Source organism: Lates calcarifer, linkage group LG23 (assembly GCF_001640805.2).
Source record: "Lates calcarifer isolate ASB-BC8 linkage group LG23, TLL_Latcal_v3, whole genome shotgun sequence".
Taxonomy (NCBI): Eukaryota; Metazoa; Chordata; class Actinopteri; family Centropomidae; genus Lates; species Lates calcarifer.
In genome coordinates, this window is record NC_066855.1 from 15,833,820 (window position 1) to 15,852,542 (window position 18,723).

General features: G+C 43.2%; 2 protein-coding genes across 2 annotated transcripts in view; one reads left to right on the plus strand and one right to left on the minus strand.

Annotated features, from left to right (window-relative positions):
* srcap (Snf2-related CREBBP activator protein) overlaps positions 1-9,204 on the plus strand; it is a 30,597-nt gene extending 21,393 nt beyond the window's left edge. Inside the window, 4 exon segments of the mRNA XM_018689428.2 lie at positions 305-430; positions 1,567-1,743; positions 1,949-2,032; positions 2,759-9,204. Coding sequence (XP_018544944.1) covers positions 305-430; positions 1,567-1,743; positions 1,949-2,032; positions 2,759-7,648 — 5,277 coding nt within the window. The 3' untranslated portion in view covers positions 7,649-9,204.
* Positions 9,205-9,672: 468 nt separating this feature from the next.
* stx4 (syntaxin 4) lies at positions 9,673-15,183 on the minus strand. The gene is made up of 10 exons (XM_018689413.2): positions 14,972-15,183; positions 13,892-13,996; positions 13,546-13,645; positions 13,336-13,410; positions 13,188-13,258; positions 12,882-12,990; positions 12,367-12,440; positions 11,846-11,983; positions 11,655-11,765; positions 9,673-11,136 (listed from the first exon to the last, which is right to left on the minus strand). Exons 1-10 carry the CDS (start codon positions 14,999-15,001, stop codon positions 11,056-11,058), a joined length of 894 nt encoding a protein of 297 aa, XP_018544929.1. The 5' UTR covers positions 15,002-15,183; the 3' UTR covers positions 9,673-11,055.
* Positions 15,184-18,723: the final 3,540 nt, after the last annotated feature.

The following is an 18,723-nucleotide window of genomic DNA, read 5'->3' on the forward strand; positions in this document are numbered from 1 at the left end:
AATCACAACCCAAACACAAACATGTAGGTGTGAGCATGGTGACTGAGATGCATAAGACACAGGCTCCATCGTTCAGATCTACCTTTTATTATAATACCACTTGTGCTTTTTGAAGTTACAACATTTTCTAATTAACGCACTGAATAAATGACACCATTAGCACAACTGGTTGTTTTTAGCACATTGTGGTGATAATGTCGGGACGTTAGGCAGTTCAAGTGCCTCTTATTTTTTTGTTTTCTGTCAAGTACAGGGAATCATATTCCCACCCTAAATGTGCCTCATTTCCATTTTTGTTCCTCAGCAAACCATCCGAGAGCTGTTTGATGTGAACGACGGAGAGAAACGAGAGGTGGCGGTGGAGCTGTCTGTACCCCAAGCTGAGGAGGAGGAGGCCGTCAACAAACAAAGCACCACCATTCTGGAGCAGGTTAGATACATCACATGGGACATTCACCCACACAAATTATGTATTTAAGGCCTACCTTCTGGTAATCGTCAAAGTAAATTACACATATTTGAAGCACATCTTGCCCTCTATGATGTTGAATTGATTGATTTTTTGTATGCTGTTAATTAAGTTATTTGATGGGATGAACGTGCATGGTACAGCACAGCACAGTTATCATGCAGTTCATCTTTCCAAAAAAAAAAAAAAAAAAGACCAGTGTTTGAGCACATTTTGGATTTAATTACTTAATAATTAGCTTCCACAGTCCAGTCTACAGTCTAATTACAGTTTAATTTAAAAAGCCCTGGCTCCAAACAACATTTTGGATAATGATGGCTTTTGCCAGCACTAATGAGGCTGTTGTCCCCTACCAGAGATGTAATGTTAATAACGGCACAGAATAGAATTAGCGAACACACATACAACTTCTCATTTAGCAAAAAAAGAAAAAGAAAAACAATATGTGATGCTTATCACTAAATAAAAGCTACTTAGTAGACATATATTCAGATACTTTTAATTCACTTTAAAAAGTCTGTCCTTAAGATTTAATGTAATTGTTGTATTTACTGAACTTCCAGCCTTGATGTTGCTAGGCTAGCAAGTGTTTTCATTCTGTTTATCAAGATTCTTTCAGAGTTGATCTGCACTAAAAAATATTTAGTTTGCCCAATTTAACCTGCAGAAGATTCTGAAGGCTGTTGTGATGTGTTTTGCTAGCCACAGAAGAAATAAATTCATGACAGGTGAAAGGTGTCTCTTGAATTCAAAATGAACCAAGGAGAAAATCTTCAGTTGTCACAGATGATGAGCTCAAAAAGACTAAAAGTGCAAAAAATACTGTCAGAGAAAATGCTCCTGATGCTTCAACAGTCTGATGGGAGAGAGTGTGAGTCTGTGACTCTGAGACAAGATACACTGATATCTGTTTTACATATTATTTCATGTTTCACGTAAACCACACAAAAGGTTTCAGTGATGAGGACTCTCTTTCCTTGGATTAATGGTGTCTCAGAGACACTTTCTTAACAGGATGAGTGTAAAAGAGTTGCCTATCCTCAAAGAATAACCATCATAACCTGAAGTATACCTGATATGATATATGATTCTTGCAGGCCCTGTGTCGCGCTGAGGATGAGGAGGACATCGTAGCAGCCTCTCAGGCCAAAGCTGAGCAGGTGGCAGAACTGGCGGAGTTCAATGAGAACATACCACTGGATGATGGAGGGGAACAGGAGGAAGTGGAGGAGCTCTCAAAGGCCGAGCAGGAAATAGCTGCTCTGGTGGAGCAGGTGAATAATCATAGAAATCTGTAATTGAATCATTAGTGGAAATCAGGAACAGAACATTGGTCTGAGCTTCTGAGTGGCTGCATGGATTTTGTGGGGAATTATTGCTTTTACCTCCTGTTTCTGAGAAGATGTGGATATTTCACATCTTTCTGGATCATGTTTGTTTGTGCTCGGTTGACACGTGATATTATCTGCCTTCTTTTAGCTCACTCCTATTGAACGCTACGCCATGAACTTTCTGGAAGCCTCATTAGAAGATGTTTGCAAAGAAGAGTTGAAACAAGCTGAGGTGAGACCACATCTCCATGATTGCTCTGTTTTATTTGAAATACATAAAGTACTTAACTTATCTCAATTACTGTCGTTAATATGAACATAGGGTGTACAAAGAAACAGAAACACTTTCCAATACAGTTTTCCAGCAGAGAGTTGAGAGAGCAGAGAGAGTTGCAATTATTGATTAATGGTTTAGGCTATAAAATATTGGAAAATAGTGAAGCTTCAAATTCCTTCATGTTTTCTGGTAAACAAAGACTAAACAAACAAAGACATTAATTTTATTGTGATATAAAACAGAAAATCAACAAACCTTCACAGTAGAGAAGTTGGAGCCAGGACAGTTTGGCATTTTTGCTTGATAAATTACTTTAAAAATGACTAATTTATCTGTTATTGATGCCTCATTTCAGCATTACTAAATACCAGTCTGGTGAAACTGATCATTTTGGTATTTGACAGACTTGATTGTCACATCCACTGCTATTTAGTGATCACAAATACTGTAGAACCTTCACAACAGCCACTTCAAGGTATTAAAGGGACAATGGTAGAAAATACAACCATAAAAACAAACCTGGAAATAACACCTCTGACAGTATGTAGTTTGCCTATCTGACATTTACTTACAAGCTTTAAGATGTTTACATACTTTGTCCACTGCTGTAGTTTCACAGAACCAAAACCAAACCTCTGACCTGCATGAGTGTCAATATCTGTCCTGCCTGTGTGTTTATAGGAGCAAGTGGAAGCTGCCAGGAAGGGTCTGGACCAGGCCAAGGAAGAGGGCCTCAAGCTTCACGCTTCATCTGATGACGACGACGATGACTTTCTGTCACCACCAGCTTCTGTGGAGCCCACTCAGCCTACTCCAGCCCGCCGTGGCCGTAAACCCAAGGACAAGGACAAGATTGCGACCTCTACGAGGACCAGTGGTCGGCTTCGTGGGGCCTCACCCGAAACTGAACCCGAGCCTACGACCCCAAGAGAAGTGCCTGAAAGACTCCGCCTGGGTCTGAGAGGACGAGGAGCTGCCAAAGACACAGGTGCTGTGTCTAGTACCCCGTCCCGCACAGAGCATCTTAAAACCTCCTCATCAACAAGGCTCCAAGACTCCACCAAATCTTCAAAAGCTTCATCACCTGCCAGAGATCACCAGACCACCAAAACCAGGACTCTACCAAACCGCTCCCATTCCAGTCCAGTGCCTTCCCCTACTACAACCTCTCCCCCTGGAGGGAAACAACAGTGTGTTGTGGAGACTGACGGCAAGAGCTCTAAAGCAGGCAGAGAGGAGAGGGAGGGGGAGAATGAGAGGAGGGCGTCTGAGTCATCGCTTGAATCCAGCTGCCCGGTGGACCAACAGACAAAAGATGATGACAGCAAAGACCACAGTGCCATGTCTCCTCCTTCCACCAGCTCCAGATCGCCTCGCAAGCGTCAGTCAGCAGATGGTGAAGTCCTGCGGGGCCTGGTTGAGGACTCCCCGTCAGCCAAAGTCCTGCGGAAGCTCCCAGGGAGGCTTGTCACAGTGGTGGAGGAGAAGGAACCAAGAAGGAGGAGGCGCCGTGGAAGCGGCACTGGAGGTGGAGGTTCTTCAGAAGAGGCAACAGTGGAGGACACCACTGCTGGGTTTGTTGATGAACCAAACAAAGACAATACACCACCGAGCCCTGACAGCAAAACTAAAGGAACTGTTACCAAATCCCCTCAGGACCAGGACTCTACCCCGAGTCTGCCTGTGCACCCACAGCCTGTCAGAGGTTATCCTCCATATTCCCCACCACATCTTTCTCCTGACATGCCTGTGCTGAGAAACCTTCCCGTACGGCGCAGGTTGGAAACTGAATCTCGCATGGCTGCTCAGCTGGGAGAGCAACAGCAGCACCTGGGGCGAGGACGGGGAGGAAACCAGGCCAGGAAAACGGACACACCACCAGGCAAAGACGCCACTTCAGCCTCTACAGAGTCCAGTGTGAATTCTCTTGTGACACCTATTAAAAGAAAGAGGGGCCGGCCCCCTAAAACTCCCCCCACTGACAACACAGTGGCTGCCACTTCCCCACAGCCCATCTCACCAACTGAGGAGGGAAACCCACCCCTCTCCCCAAAACGTAAAAGGGGTCGCCCCCGCAAAGACTCCACAACCACACCAGACACTGTTAGTGAGGGACAGAACTCTAAAAAAGAGACCACCACTTCTGATGTATCTGGTTTATCAAAAATTGATGCCAGCACAGAGCCAATAGCACCAACAGAGCCACCTCCCCACAAGTCAGAGACCCCCATAGCTGCTGTTGTCAGTCAGGCCTCCCAGTCTACCCCAGCTGAGGAAACAGACACTAAGACAGAGGTTTCAGCCCCTTCTCCAAAGCCAGTGCAGGATACCACAACAAAAACAAATCAAGCCTCCACACCTGTCTCCGCTTCAGTGCAAGCACCACCTGCACCTGCACCCCAGGTGACCTCACCCCTCCCTGTGGCTACCTCCACATCAGCCTCAACCCAAGTCATTAGTTCACCTCTGGCTACAGTTCCGAGTTCAGACCCGACGTCAACGTGTGTTTCCTCTGCATCGTCTGTCAGTCTCTCTTCGTCTGCTACTGTAACTGGTACCCCCACCACCACGACTCCACCACCACCACCACCTGCTAGCACTGTCTCATCATCTCTTTCAGGTGTAAAACCAACACCTCTAGCTTCTACAGCGCCCGTAGAGCCAAAACCTTCAGCTTCTACAACTGTGGAAACAACAGGACCAGACACTGCCAAAACCACCACGGTTGCTACACCAATTGTTAGCACACCACCCACTGCACCGCCCACCGTGGCTGTCAGAGCAGTCCCAACATCAGTTCCTGCCACAGCGATCACAACAGCTACAACCATAGTATCAAGTGTAACATCAGAAGTCACCACAACAGTGAAACCAGTCACAGCAACTAAAACTACTGCTGCAAAGGACTCACCGCAACCCTCTGCACTGCCGCCTACATCTACTCCAGCTGCTGTAGCCTCCACCCCAGCTGCCAGTTTATCAAGCCCAGCTACAGCTTCACCTATACCAACTTCAACATCTTCTCCTGCTACAGCAACAACTACGACTACAGCTACAACAAAAATAGTCAAAACTTGTCCATCAAACTCGGCAACAACTATGTCAGCAACTCCAGTAAAAACGGTGCAAACGAGTCCATTAAACCCAAGTTCCACTGCAGTCCCAACTACAAGCCCAGCCACGTCTGGCAATGCTTCTATAACACCACCGGTAACAACAGTCGCAACATCTGCTGCAAATACAGCTCCATCTTCTCCAGATCAAACAAGGACTAATGTGACAACCACCAAAGTCCCTACCAAACCTGTGCAAGGGGCTACACAGGCAAAAGTAACCACAGTGGCCGTCAAGTCCCCGTCAACATCTCCTGCACCTAGTCCAACCTGCACTCCTTCCCCAACTGTAATATCTGCCAGTGTTACGACAACTGCAGAAGCAAAGGTGGTTGCAGGAACCTCATCACCCCCAACAGAAAGAATGAAACTAAAACCTGCAGCAGAAACTTCCTCCAAAGATCCCTCCTCTGCTTCAGCTTCCCCTGTTACAACCGCAGAAAAGACCGTCAAGATCCCACCACCAGTAACAACTTCCACAGATGCTGCACCAGTTCCACAAACAGTCACCACAACGACATCATCCACAGAAAAGTCAGTTACAGTTGCTACCACAATCACTGCTGCTCAAGTGTCCACTACCACAGTCGCTCCCGTGCCAGTAGCAGCTCCCACAGCTGCTTCAACCAAAACAGCTCCTCCTGTGTCCACCCCTCCCCAAACATCTGCAGTCATTTCCCCCCAAGTACAAAACTCTGCATCCACGGGTGTTTCCCCGGGGATGTCCACAACAGCCCAGACAGAGGCCCTGCCCCAGAAACCCACATCTTCGTCTAGTGTTTTGTCTGAGAAGCAATCTGTAGAGTCAAAACAGAAAGTGTCTGCATCTAAAGATGACTCAGACACAGTGACAGAAATGGAGGTAAATGCTGTGGAGGCTGAAGGGAGGACCAGCAAGGAGGAGGATGACAAAAAGCAGGAGATCTCTAAGTCTCAACCTAAGAGGAGAAAGGTGGAGAGTTCCTCCGAGAACAAAGATGCAGAGTCTGGAAGGGAGGGAGCTGGTGGAGAAACAAAGGCTACACCCACCCCTCAGGAAGAAGAACCCAAACAACAGGCGGTGGAGGAAACTGATCAGAAAACTCCCAAACAGAAAAGGTCCATTAGTCGCCAGAGTAGCCAGGAGTCCACTCGCTCTTCCTCACCATCATCTGGAGGCTCTTCATCAACCCTCACTCGTCACGCTCACCACAAGAGGACGTATGAAAACAGACATCCTGCCAAGAGGAGGCGAATAGACGTCACCTCAGAAGCAGGAAATGAGGAGACCAAGGAAGAGGGTGGGGAAAAGAAAAAGGAAGGCAGTGAGGAGGAGCGCACCACTGCTGCCTCACGGAGGAGGCGTTCCAGGTCTCCCTCTTCCTCCTCTGACTCCGACAACGACGAGAGCAGGAAGGAGCACCGGCTGACTCGCTCAGCCAAGCGCAGGCTACAAGATCAGGAGAAGGAAAAGGGCAACAGCCGGCCTGGAAAGAAACCTGCACGCAGCTCTGACAGAAATGCATCAAACAATGCCAACACATCCACAGGGGGAGAGTCTGGCAGCGATACATCCTCTGTCAGGATCACCAGAAAGTCTGTGGGATCTCAGCCCTCACAAGACAGCAAAGCTCAGACAAACAGCGCCCCCTCTTTGCCTCCAGAGCCTGAAGTTCTGGGGAAGAGATGCTCTGCACTCAACGCAGCCGCTAAGCTTCTAGCGATGAAAGGCAGAGTGGACACCCCCGGCCACACCACTCGGAAAGACACAGCAGCTAAGACCAGTGGGACTTCCCCTGCTTCCTCCTCTGACAAGAACCAAAAGACTAAAAACAAAAGTGTACCAGCCTCTCCTCAGAGTAACTCTGTAACTCTTACTAATAATAAAAGCAGTGGCGGCAGCAAACCCACAACGCCTAATCAGTCAAGCCGGTCTGCTTCCCGCTCCACCAGACAGTGTCCCGGTTCCCTGGTTCCCCCCCTGGAAATGGAGTACAAGAGGTCTAAACCAGAGGAAAAGGAGACAGGAAGTAGGAAGTCTTCAAGGGGGAAGGAAGGAGAGTCTTCGTCCAGGGGCCACAGCGCCTGCAGCAGCATGAGCAGTGACGGCGAAGGCGACGGTGGCGGACGCAGCAGCAGAAGTCGCAGCAGCAGCAACAGCAGCCAACGCACCCACAGCATCAGCTCTCAAAACACCGAGCGCAGAGAGTCCCGTGGCGCTTCCTCCGGCAGCGAACGCGAGAGGGACCGCAGCTCGGACCGGGGGAAGAACAGGGACAAAAAAGAGAAGCAGGGCCAACGACGGGAGAGCCGCAGGAGGTCTCAAAAGCCCTCGCAGGAGGTGACCAGCGGTTCAGGAACCGAGGGGACGCCAGACAGGGTGCTACGTAGCGTCGCAGCACTCGCAGCGGTGCAGGCCCGGTCACCGGCCGCAAGCACCCGCTCCTCTGCTGGTCAACATCGACACAACAAGACATGATCAGAGTGCCAAAGGGAAAAAAAATGGAAGCAAGGGTGTTGTTGCAGAGCACGATATGAGAGCATGTCATGACCTCCAGGGTTGCTGCTTTGTCTGCACTCTTAATGAATGCAAGGGATCTGAGTGCTGCACAAGCCAGGGACCTCCCTGCCTCTTGGGCCCTCTCCCTTTCCAATTGGAGCTGGTCCCCTCACCAGCTCAGCTATTGTCAGCTGGGGGGAAGGCTCAGGGACACTGGACTGGGAGTAAAAATGTGGCGCCATCATTGTGCGTCCGTAAACTAGACAAGCAAGATGGTACAGTGGATAAACTCACCACTGGGACTAGAGGGGGGGATAAAGGTGCAGGAGGTGATAAAGGCAAGTTGTTAGTTCACATTATGTACTGTAATCATTAAAGACTGGAACACTCAGATCTTATGTGTTAAGATGGGATTATACAGCACCCTCTATTAGGGTTATAAATGAAAAGTCATTTGTGTGACATTAAAAACTTTTGAGTGACCAGTTGTATTGTAAGTTGGAGGTTTTAGAAAGTTTGGTTTTGAGAATTTCGTCAGCTGTCCTGACTATATTGTTTCTTTGTAGTCAGTTGATAAGTTATGCATATTTTATTATTTCTTCCAGGGTATTAGGAAGAGAACAGATCTGTCAATGTGATCTTTGCTGCACTATGCTGGAGCTTGTCTTTGCTTGGGCCCCTGTTTTTTTTCCACGTTTTTTTCAACATTTCTGTTCATTTGGATTCATTTTTAAATCCAGCCTTGCATTTTCTCGTTTGCACATCTGATAATAACGTGGCCCTCAGCTTCTGAGTACATTGTGGTCTAGTAATTTGTTTTTACATCAACCTCAGTGAATTCATTGGTTCCCGGTACTTCACAATGTATCTCTACCCTTAGAAAACACATTAATTGAAGTCGCAAATTGTCTCAGACAGAATCCGAATCCTCCCACAGGCGGTTCTTGTTGAAGTCCACTTTGTCATGTATTTATACTGAAAGGACGAGTAAATGTTATTGAAATTAAAGAGTGCCTCAGATTGCCTTGTGAAGCACCTGAAGCAGGGGTGTTGAGCTTCTCTCCTTATGTAAAAAAAAACAACAAAAAAAACAACAAACAAATAAAAAAGCCAAACAAAACAACAAAAAAAATCAACTCCTGCAAAACATCAAGAAAAGCACCCTGTGCATCAGTGCTACCAAATTAATGTTTTATTTTTCACCTGAATTTTTTTTTTGTCACGTCACTTCATTGCTCTTCGTTCATGTATAAAAAGAAAAAAAAATACTTGGACAAAATATGTGAATAAAATTACTGGTACAGTTCCAGATGACTGTAAATTGTCGATTTACTTTTTGGACTCGTTGAAGCGATATATTTGGAGGGGGGTTGGTTGGGGTGGGGGTGGGGGTAGTTTATGGTGATGGTCTTATTTTTTTGATTTGTCTCTCTCTTCATTTGTTGCATTCCTTTGATCCCTTGTAATTCCACATTATTTTACTTGAAAAATTAAGACAATTACAGTTGAATAAAAAGACCAAAAATTTGTTGCCATTTTTCATTGTGTTGGAGATTTTTGTTCAACTGTGGGTGAGTAGCAGCTGTTAGGTACTTAAAGGGTAATGTGATTATTTTTTTAATCTGGGTCTTATCCCTAGTAAGATCTTTACATTTAAACACAAATGTTGCTTTATATCGCTGCCAGACTCCATTTACAAAAATAATAATTTTACTGAACTTACTGTAATAGATCTGAATGCTTCTTCCTCCACTGAAAATCACACAATAACATGTTCTGCTCAGTAAAATCACTGTTTTTGTCAATGGAGTCTGGTAGTGATGTTTCTGATTAAACAAAAAAGATCTTACTCTTTAATAAAAAGCTCTCTCTCTCTGTCAGGAATCAGGAATCCTATCCATAGTGTTGTCAGACAGGTGTGCGAAAACTCCAAAAAAAACCAACATATTTTCAATTGTGAATTAAACAAAAAAGTCACAGATGACATCAGACAAGACAATGAATAATAGAACATGGCAATATTTTATTTTAAAAACAAATCTATATTAAAATAAATGAGTGTGATGCAAAATTCAACAGCCATAATATCACACAGTAGCAAAGTCTCCATCTATATTTTCCTGTTGGCTGTTAACTGTGACTTGACCAAGGACTGGATATTGTTTAACATAAATAGTTTTGGTTTATTGTATTTTTCTTTACAGATTTGTCATACTGTGGAGCAGAGATGCTGTTTGTCTCGTAATTAAACATGTTAATACTCCAGGATTTTCCAGCTTAATCCCTAAATTTACAACCTGGAGGACAAATGGAGACTTTGCACAATGTGACAAACAGGTGAAGAAAAATAACAGGCTAAAGTCTGATCAGAGTATACATATGGTAAAGCCAAAGTGAAGTTGCTGTGTGAATTCAAACGTGTAGAAACAAAAATAAAAACTCACTTCCATCCCTTCTTGACGTTAGTGCACGACATCATACTCTCAGCCTCACATAGAGAAGGCACGGTTTCTTTAAAAAAGGTTTCATTATGTGTTGTTGCAAAACTTCTCTCATAGCAGCTTACACAATATTGTTCAAATCATAACTATGAACTGAAACAGAAGTTGGGCCTTGGGCCTGGGAATGCAGTGCTGAGAGTGACACCTTTGTAAAGAAAAAAAGAAGGGTTCTGTTATTTCACAAAAAAATCTGTATTTACACTCGTCACATGTAGGCAGTTTGAAACAGCTTTCAAGTTTTAAAAATCATCTGCATAAAGTATGTCTTAAGGTTATGTACAATTATATTAGCCTATAAAAGAAAGCCCTACTCTATTAAAATTGTTTTTTACGCCTCCAATTCATCCAGAAATAACAAAGTAACAAGAATCGACGCACATTTTTCCTGAGTACAATATGTTCAGAGCCAGTGTCAGGTTTCAATACTGCATTGTGCTCAAGTGCTCAAGGCCACTTGTTTCCTCTTTTTTTTTTTATCTAGGAAGGAAAGGGATGCTGACGTAACAGTTCACAATTTGCCTTGGTCTTTGTGTTGTTGCAGACCAGAGTTGAGTCTTGACAGAGGGGGAGCCACAAGCCAGCAGCGGTGCCTCTCGAGTGGAAGCAGAAATGCAGGTATGGTTGTGGTGGTTTGTGAAATAAAACAACAGAGAGCACATCTCTTCTTTAAAAAAAAAAAAGTCCCATTAGGAAGACATGAAAGTTAGAGGAAGATGAAAATCAAATGTGACAACAAATAAAGAGGGATGATGAGAGAAAATCCACCACCCACATTTCCCCATACATCCTGTGGGCAGATATATTTACATGAAAGGGGGATATTTTAAACTCATAATGTGCTTCTGCTGAACCAAATCCACTGCCGACTCTCACTGCCTGGTGGTGTTAGGTGCCGAAACTGACGAGCAACGACACGACTAGGATGAGAATGAGGATGGCCAAACAGATCGCGATCCAGATCTTTTTCTGCAGAGGATGAGAAACAAAAAGGCTGATTAACATAAGAGCAAAATCAAACAGGTTTCACTTTAAAGACAATGTTAGGTCAGGAGATAAAAAATGGAAGAAACCCAGACAAGCAACTGAGGAGGGATACCTCCTCAAGCTTGGACACATTTACTGGCCAGATTTTTTTTTTCCACCTCTACTGCGAGTACAGAGTTAAGTTCTCGGCAGCTCAGTCAGCATTTACAGACTTTGACACTTGCTGCTGTTAAGTCCACAAAGGCTCAGGACTGTCCCACTGTGCAATCATCCAACTGTTTGACGTCTCCCTGGTTGACTTTTTCAGCCCTTTTGCACACTTTCCCTGTGTCCACAATCCTGAAAACTGTGCTCAAGGGAATAAAATGTATAGTGAAGTTGAAACAGTGATGAGAACGGACACTGGAACTGGGCCCACTACAGATTCTCTGTTTCCCAGAAAGTTAAGGTGTCCATTTCATGGTGCCTTTAATGTTTCTGTGTGTTAAACCACATTGTACCTTGCGTGCTTGATGCTGATATGTGACAGCTTTCTCTGTGTTTTCCTTTGCTTTCTCCACATAGTTAGCAGACTGTTTGATGTTGGTCTCAATCTGGTTCACCATCTCCCCCTGCAGGAGACAACAAATATCAGAATCACCTTTTTCAAAACCAAAAGGAGTGTAAGAGACTTTAACAGTGTTGGCTTTACCTGAGCCTCCACCTCCATGGCGAGGTACTGGAACATGTCGTGCAGGTCTCTGATGCTCCTCTCCAGCTTCAGGATCTCATCATGTCGGGACTCAATCTCATTCAGGGCCTGCTTCGTCGCTTTAGCATCGATCAGGATCTGTACACCATGGTGCAAATATTTATTAGCTGTCATGCATCATATAGAAACTAACAAGCAGTCATGAGGTCTCAGGGTTTCATCTACAACATGGGGCACATCAGAAGCCAGCTGCATTCTTCACACTGTATCTACAGTATCTACAGGCAGCACATGATTTTTCTTCACTTGCTTACCAAGTTTGTTGTCCAGTTTGAGCAACTAGAAAGTTTACAACAGAACAAATCATTTCATACACGTCATTTATAGACACAGCTACCACTACTTCTCGTAGCTGACGATGGGTGAAAAACACCTGCAGCTGTGAACGTGTGTTTTCTGCACTTTGTGTTGTGGTTTCCAGGCAGGCAGTCACATTGTTGACACCCTCCTCTTTTACTCACATTCTGAGTGAAAACATCCGTCTGCCCACTTTCGAGCATTGAATCCAGCTCCTCGTCTGACACGTTGGTCCCAGCTAAAGTGAGAGGTAAATTAGATCAGTGTTTTAAAACATGCTGAAAATAAAAACGTCTCCTCTCCTGTGAAGCTGTGAGCTTTATCACTATACTTGAACTAGTTTAACTTATTATTTTCATTATCAGTTCATCTGCCGGTTATTTACTAGATATATGGATTAAAATTTGATGTAAACAACAACAGAAAACTGTGAAAAATGTTCAGAAATGCTCCACAGGGAGAGTTCAGTGTAAAGCAGAAAGTGACAGAGAAAGAAAGGAGTTGACATGTGACAAATCACGAGACAAACTGAAACTCGCGATGACGTGACTTACAGCTAGGCAGCGACAGCGGTGAGGGGGAAATGATCAGTTACACTGTAATCTCCCCGAACATAAGACCACAGACCACAAAGTCAACACGCTGACCAATAAATCACAGCCGTGCTTCGTGCACTCACTGATTTTGAGCTGCCTCTGTATCCTCTCCACATTGCGGTCTCTGTACTGGGACTGGATGGTGTTACAGTGACCCATCAGCTCCACAAACTCCTTGGACAGGACGCCGTGCTGGAGAGAGGAAGGGAAAGGTTTTGGTGTTTATTCTGCTGTTTTACTTTGTGGTAGCTGCAGATTCATGAGGGGAAAACTCATTTGTTAAAGCTCAAACAGAAGCTTATAAATCCTCAGTCAATATATATGTATTTCTTATTACAATATATCCTCACTGGGATGTTTTGGAATAAAAGCAACAACTGAGGCTCAACCTGTGTGCGCTGCATCCGAATATTTATGGGTATATATTTTCCATCATCCTCTCCCTTCTTAGGTTCAATACCTGTGGAGAGATAATTCATTAAGTGTATTTCATGTGAACAAAACACTGATATTCACTTCTTATTCATCACTACTCACTCTTCAGTTTTCTCTGGATCTGGCTCGCCAGGGTTTTAATCTCCTCTCGAAGAGTCTGCAGCTCTTTCTTCATACCTAAACCAAAGAAAATCAGCAGATTCAGCAACAGGACTCAGGATTTCATATCTTTACTTTATTCTTTGGATGGATCAGTGGGTGTCATCAATACCCAAATCCTGACTAGCTGACGGCCAGAACGACCACACTTACTCTCCTCTGGCAGTGCCACACCTAGCACTGTTTTCTGTTTGTTCTCGAGGTCGGACACCATCCGCTTGAGGCTCTGCAGCCCCTCATGAATTTCTTGCGCCTAAAAGAACAGGAAAGAAATTGTAGTTCTTAGTTTTAGGGTTTAAAACGTCAACTTCTTAACTCTTACACATAATTTAATATTTTGTCAGTTTAATGCTCCTTATTCATGACAGCCCAGTACAAGGAGACTGGGATTAGCAGGGATTGAAATGTTGACAAAATAAAATTTAAAAAGCAGAAAACATACCAGACAAGACTGAGGAATCTCAGGCGACCTGTAACAACGCTTAGAGAGTAAATTTACCTTTCTGAAGAAAGCTTCGCTCTCCTTCTCCTCTTTGACTGAAGAGGTTCCAGGTTTGATCATCGGAACTTTGATCTCCTCATCGTCATCTAAGGCCTCAGCGTTCTGCAGTCACAGTAACAAAAAATAAGTAAAGAGAAAATACAGTCAATGGTTTCATACAACGCTGAAGTTTGTTTCCAATTCTGTGGTTATGGAGAAAGTTAAAGCATACTTTCTTTCAAGACTGAACCATCAGATTCTCCATTTTTCCACCTCTAATTATTGTGAAAGTGCATTAGACATCCTAGTTAAGACCCCTTCTCCATCTAGACAACAACCTATCTTAAAATAAATCATGTTTACACTTCTAAAGCCTGGACTTGATCAACAAGTAGACTCCAGCAGGTGTTTAAAACACAGTTGGACATTTGTGAACCCAGTGAACACACAAAAACAGGACGATTTGACTGTTTCATCCCATTTAGACTACATCACACCTGTCTAGATAGAAACCCGCTGTACTTAGATTTGTGCTTAGAAATGTGGACTAGATTATCTCAGAGAAGATACAGACTCTTTAATATAGAGTTTTAAATTGGTCAAACCTTTTATTCTATTTTTATCCAAAAGGGCGATTTCACTACTTTTTATCCCAACTAACCAACATCAGACCACATCTCGAGCAAAGCCCATTCTAGTTAGACTTGTCAAATCTGGACTAGATTAACAACGACGAAGTAAAAAGTGGTTAAAACGCAGTTTTATATCCGCAAAACCTGCGAATCGGTCGCTAACTTCGCCGCTCTCTCGGCATCTTAAGCACAACAAACTTCACCAGCCCTGCCCTGTCCCGGCCTGGCAGATCCTTTAAGGAGAAACGGAAACTGAAAATAATCTCTCACTAAAGTTAACATTCAGACGCAGAAAGCTGTCACCCACTATTATTTTAATCACTTATTTTGAGTTACTCTCTTTGACAAAGCTGTCGTGATGAAACGGTAAGGTTGACGGCTGTTACTCGACACAAGGAATGAACTGTAGCTAAGTTAGCAGGCTAGCGCGCTGCTGCTAACGTTAGCCATTTACTTTCAGACTCACATTTCCTAATTCCTTAGTCCGGTCCCGCATTTTTTCAGGGTGAAGCACACAGACAGAGGTCAGAAAGGCTGCGACTTCACGCCGAAGTGCCAAGGTAAGTGGCTCCCAAGCAGAGAAACCAGCTGTACAAACTGTAGTTTTTACTCTAATGTCATTCAACAAGTAAACTCCAGTACCACTTCTTCTTCTGGTGCTCTTCAAAAACACTAAGCAGTAGCTCGTTGGCGCCATCTGTGACCGCGCTGTGTAGTTGCGCAGATAAGATGTATGAATTTTCCTTTCCTTTCTTTCTTTACAAATATATACTGTTTATTTATTATTTCAATATTATTATTATTATTAACTTGAGTATTTTCCCAAGTTTATTTTATTCAACTGTTTTATATGCTTTTTGTCTTTTGTATTTTATTTTACTCATTTAAAGGTACTATGTGTAAGTTTTTGCTATTGCTACAAAGCCAATGTTAGCATTAACAATTGTTTAAGTACCAAGAGCTTCAGCCATTGTTGTGTTTACAAGACAAGAGGTTAGAATATGTCCTTTGTGCAGTACTACTTTTTCACTCTCCCAATGGTTCATTGAGAGTAGACTACAGTGAGTCACTATCGCAAAGTGGTATTTAGAGACAGGCTGGGCTGAGAGATAGCAAAAACTTATAGCAAATATCTGTAGTCAAATATCAGTATAAATGCTTGCAAGTAACTCATGTAATCCACTGTTATGCAATGCCCTCATTTAATGATGCATCCTTAATTACAGTGGTTCTGCTCAAAATTGATGGAAATGTGGGCTGGTTTCCTGAACCATGGTTCCAAGAATCCTCAACAGAACAAATTCAAGAACCAGAGCTCACTTGGTGGAAAAAATGAATGTATGTATGAACTGTTTTTTTGAACACATGAAAGCTTAAATCACAGAAAATGAAATGCAGAAGAGATACAAAATGATCCCAAAGACATGCAAAACAACTAGAAAGAGATGCAAATTACCATAAAGAGACACAAAATGGCCACAAAGACACAAAAGAACTACAAAAAAGATGTCAATTATAATCTTTTTTTCTCTCTGTTCATTTTTGGACAAAAAATAAAACATTGTTAATAAATCAGAATCAGCAGGTATGCTGAGCTAAACTGCTCTGGAATTTCTGCCTGACAGTTTATTCAGAGCATCAGAAGGGGTTGTGTGTCATGTGTGTGCCTCTTGACAAAGGCAAATAAAGAAAGAAGTGATTTTCACAGTGAAACTACATAACTGGATTCTTGGTCAGGGTCCATCTGCAATACCTTCATGGACCACCAGGGGCTCACAGACCACTGCTGTAGGGGTTTAATGGCTAGCGCTGCGGTACAATAGTCTAAGTAACCTCCTTTTTTACCTATCTACTATCTTCAAATAAAATCATCAGGTAAGACTGAAGTGATTGATCATTTGAACAAAATTAACTGTCTAAAGAGTCAAAGTGCCCATAACTGGAAACTATATGTTTCTATCTGGATATAATTTACTCTGGATCACTACACTATACTACACTATATATTATATATATATATATATATATATATACACCTGCCTTCCCCAGGCTTCTCTATCACAGCCACAAGATGATGCTATTCACCTGCACAAACTGCATGGTTGCACCAAATCCCACACTGCAACCAGTGAAACTATGATTTAAACTAAGTAATTGAGACTGAACATGCAAAGTGAAAATTCACCCAAATTGGCAATAAACCTGATACAGATAATAAACAATGTCCTTATGAATATTAGATCCTGACATTTCCTTTTTGCGAGCTACAAATAGACCTGCAAAACAATAAATAATCTAGATGTGACTCGTGCAGCCGTTTGATGCCAGTTTTAAGTTCTGTTTGGTAGCTAAAAAAATTGCCTCATTGTCAGTGAAAACACATTATTATATGTCTTAACATTTTTGATTTCTCCCATAAATCAAAACATATAATTAATTTTAAATAATGTAATTAAAACATAGTGTTAAGGATGGTTTTACAGCATTTATTAATGGGTTAATTCTGATTTACTGATGATTATAATGCTTTTTATCCAAAGTTCACAGGGTTATTAAAGTTAATTAAATCATTCCTGGCAGATTACCTTAAATTTCACTCAGTGTGACAGTTAAAGGTGCTCAATTTATGTTCATAAAATCAATTACTTTGACTTCAAAAAAGGTAATTGTCTTTCAAAGACAGCTAGCTTCCTTTTCATGTGTGATCTCTTCCACTCCTAATCACATGTTGTGGACTTTCAGTTTAATGTGGACATGAGATATGAGCATCTCAACTGTAGTTTGATTTTCCCCTTTCAGACTGTTTAATTTGAAGGATTCTTAGGGGTCTTAAATGGGAAAAGTATCTGGTATTTTTTTCCCCCATTCTTATTCATTGAATCATGTTGTGACCACTCAGACTCATGCCCTAAATTGGGAACCACCGTCCTTAGATGACTCTTAAGTCAAAATGAAATTAAATTGTTTATGTGTATTTTGCCATGTAAATCACACATCCAATGGTGAGAAACAAACAGAAACCAAAAGGGAGAAATTTGTACTTGTACATGTTTGTTATTTAATTAAACTGTTTCATATGTTTTTGTCTTTTAAATTCTTGTATATTCTGACATGGATGAATTACGCACAAATTTGTTTCTTTTTCAGTTTGGGGGTCCTGTTCGGGGAAAACACCAATGAATGAATGAATAAATAAATGAATTTAATTACTGTAAATGTTGTGGTTCTGTTTGACAGCGTACACTACATTTCCCATGGTGCACCGGCGGGGAGCGTCGTGTCGCCAGCGAGCTGTCAGTGCTGGGGGGGGAGAGAGGAGGAATTGGTCCAGCATCTCTGGAGCAGCGGAGCGGAGCGGATGACAGAGACACACCGTCCTCATCAGCAAAATGAAGAGGAATTAGCTCACCGACCGCCGCTGTCGTTCGTGTTTCCCCCACAGCGATGCACAAACTGGATGTTTAAAGACTGAACCTCCTCGTCTGCCATAGATCAGCGCGGAGATCTGACTTTATTCTATCAATGAGATATGTGGAGTGGCTATAACGCTCGGTGGTAACGCAGAAAAACACAAGATGAAGAAGCAGTTCAACCGAATGAGACAGCTCGCCAACCAAACAGTGGGCAGGTAAGAGGTGAATTTATTTCATGTGTGTGAACGACACTGGGGCTGGAGGCTTTAATTGGCTCTGACTCAATACAACCAAAGCAGGAATTTGTCGCTTGTGTTCCGCTGCGAGCTTACAGCATTCAGTCATTCACTCGATGGGCTTTCGCTGCTCAGCTGGTTTGATTTGCACAAAGCATTAACTGTCAGTGTAGGTCAGTGTTGCTGTGTGAACGTTGTGTGATTGATTGAGCTCAGCAGGGAAGAACATATCCGCACACAGATGAGGAGGGAGTAGACATGGTACCCAAGGAGCAGGGCTGCTGCCCACTGACTGACCAATAACATGTAAGCACAGGGCGGCCCCTGGGCACCCTGCTGTGGGGGGGGTCAGGACATAGATCACCATGGATGGATTACAAATGGGCCTACTGGGCGCAGGGGCCCAAGAGAGCCTGAGTCATATTGCTGATATTTGAAAGTGATGGAGCTCAGTTATAAGATTTCTTGACCACAACGAGACACAAAACGACCCCAGAGAGACTGAAAGTGACTAAAACAACACAACTACAAAGAGACAAAAAAATACAACAAAGAGATACAAACATTAC

What these genes read in the sequence shown, in the direction of transcription:
- stx4 (XM_018689413.2), bottom strand. Translation starts at nt 15,001, where the DNA reads ATGCGGGACCGGACTAAGGAATTAGGAAAT. An exon ending in ACAGAGGCAGCTCAAAATCA is followed by an intron (nt 12,441 to 12,881) that starts GTGAGTGCACGA and finishes CTCTCACTTTAG; the next exon opens with CTGGGACCAACGTGTCAGAC. An exon ending in ATCAGCATCAAGCACGCAAG is followed by an intron (nt 11,137 to 11,654) that starts GTACAATGTGGT and finishes CATCCTCTGCAG; the next exon opens with AAAAAGATCTGGATCGCGAT.